The sequence below is a fragment of the Condylura cristata genome, unplaced genomic scaffold, assembly GCF_000260355.1.
Source record: "Condylura cristata isolate star-nosed mole 26May11 unplaced genomic scaffold, ConCri1.0 scaffold00019, whole genome shotgun sequence".
NCBI lineage: Eukaryota > Metazoa > Chordata > Mammalia > Eulipotyphla > Talpidae > Condylura > Condylura cristata.
Genome location: NW_004567120.1, coordinates 5,068,423 through 5,070,778, shown reverse-complemented (window position 1 = coordinate 5,070,778; position 2,356 = coordinate 5,068,423). Strand labels below are relative to the sequence as shown.

General features: G+C 33.0%; 1 protein-coding gene across 1 annotated transcript in view; it reads left to right on the top strand.

Annotated features, from left to right (window-relative positions):
• Positions 1–2,356, top strand: part of RPS6KA6 (ribosomal protein S6 kinase, 90kDa, polypeptide 6) — a 186,168-nt gene that overhangs the window by 101,372 nt on the left and 82,440 nt on the right. Inside the window, exon 9 of the mRNA XM_004685620.2 lies at positions 1,826–1,968. Coding sequence (XP_004685677.1) covers positions 1,826–1,968 — 143 coding nt within the window. The remainder of the gene's footprint in view (positions 1–1,825; positions 1,969–2,356) is intronic.

Here is a 2,356-nt window from a genome sequence, read left to right as displayed (position 1 = left end):
GTACAGGCCAGAGGTGCAGGGGTGGTGAGAGGATTCACCACAAACAGAGTGGGGAACAGAACAGGCAGATCAACGAAGTCCACTGCTGAGGGGAGCAGCGGGTGGGTCAGGAGAGGTCTGCTGTGCCATGTGGGTCACCTCCGAGGCGGACAGGAGTCGAACTCATGCTGAAGTGGCTTAGCGTCTTAGTGCTGTGTTTTAACCTGCTGCGCCACCAGGGAGGGTCCTCATATACCACTTTTATAATGCAGCATGTGATATAAAAATCATCGCACTATGCATAGCTGCACAATTAAAAGCACAGAAATTATTGAGACAATGGGGTTGGGGTTTCATACTAAAATTCGCAACAGTGACATTAAAGAAAGATAAGAGGTAATTGAAAATGATAGTATTGTTTTTCATGATTAGGAGTATGTAAATACTTTAATAAATATTGTACCTCATCTTGAAATTTTATGTGCTTTCCTTGTAGGATTGCATGTGTAAGGTTATAATTTGTAATTCATCGTAAAGTAGTGGAAGAAAAATGATTATCTGAAATTGAGAGAAAAGATAGGAATACCTCATAACACAGATGAGCTGAAATAGCTGGTAGATGTCTGAAGTGTGTGCATGTAGCATGTATGTATTTTCACTCAACTCATTTCAGCTAGGTGCAGTTTTCTGGTGTTTCATCTAGTATTTCTAGCTGATTGCACAAAATTGCACATAAGCAAGTCCAAAATTGAAAATTCATGTTATGCTCAGACTGTTTCCACTTATATTGGAACAAATTTGTACTTTTAAGTTGTTCTTTTTTAATTTCAAAGATTAGTTTACCACACTGCATATAATTTGGTGATACAGGCTTTCAAAATACACATTGCAGCAAAATTGGCTGTGTGTGTGTTCTCGGAAGCTGGTGCTGTTCCACTGATATAAAATTACATCTAGCCTATCTCCAATAATACACTTTTTGATTACTATAACTAGATAGTAGTTGTTACGGTTGTATTATTTTTTTTTCTTTTTACAACCTGTTTTGCTAATCTATTTCATCTTTTAATGTACATTTTAACTTTAGTTTCTTTATTTCTTTATAAGAAATCTTGCTTGGATTTTCATTAAAGTATCATTTTATGTGTATGTTAGTTTTGGGATAATTGACATTTTTAGCAGCATGGAACCTTCTAAACCATGAACACAGTATATCGCTCCATTTATTTAGATTTACTTTGACTTCTTTCATTGTTCTAGTTTTTAGCATGCAAGGTTTTGCTTGTACTTTGCATATTCATTCCTGAATACTGGTGATATTTTTGGTGGCACTAATAGTAATTTATAAATATTTCTTCCAATTTTTCATTTCTACCACATAGAAATAATATCTAGCTATCTATCTACACACACATACACCCATATACATATATCTGAGGCTCTTAAAAGGCATTAAACAAAAATAGAAACTCACTAAAGCCAATGAAAATTTGCTTCATTATAATTTTAAGGGTTTAACTTAATGTCTGTTTTGTTTATTCTATTTCAAAATTTATATCACTTTGAAAAATTTGATTTCTTTTTTTCTCAAACTTGTTAAATGATATTCTAGTACAAATATGAAAGCAAGTATTTTAAAGATGAGAATTAACTAAGTAATCTTTAAAGGTTCTTAAAGGGTATCCTTATGAAATACAGGTTGTTTTCCATCATTGATCTCAACCGGAGCTCTCATAATGTAATTGCAGGTCATCCTGGATGATTTAGCCTATAATTTTGTTTCTTTTGGTATTTTCTAATTTTGGAAAATCTTCAGATACATTTTTGTACAACAATGTTATTACAGATTTTGGACTCAGCAAGGAGTCAGTAGATCAAGAAAAGAAGGCCTATTCATTTTGTGGGACAGTGGAATATATGGCTCCTGAAGTGGTAAATAGGAGAGGTCATTCCCAGAGTGCTGATTGGTGGTCATATGGTGTACTTATGGTAAGTAGCATTATCTTTTAATATTGTGCCAGTATATAATTAACATTATTTAGAATTTTAATTTAAATTTTTTGATGTGACAGGTGGGAATAGGGTTCTCATAATTCATGATTATCGTCATAAAGCTTGTTAAGGTTTAGGTTTCTGATTTATTTTGATGTTGCTAGGTGAAAAGATAAATGGCAACATTCTTTTATAAGGCACTGACATTTAAAACTTAGAAAAAGATGTACTAAATTTTATATTTCAAAATACTTTGTTTAGCAGATATATATGGTATTTTAATTAGGTATCACAGAATTTAGCACCTTACCATACACTACTGCCTTCATTTCAGATTGTTTCAAGCATAGAAAGATTGTAAACCTCTTAAGAACAGTCATGTCTT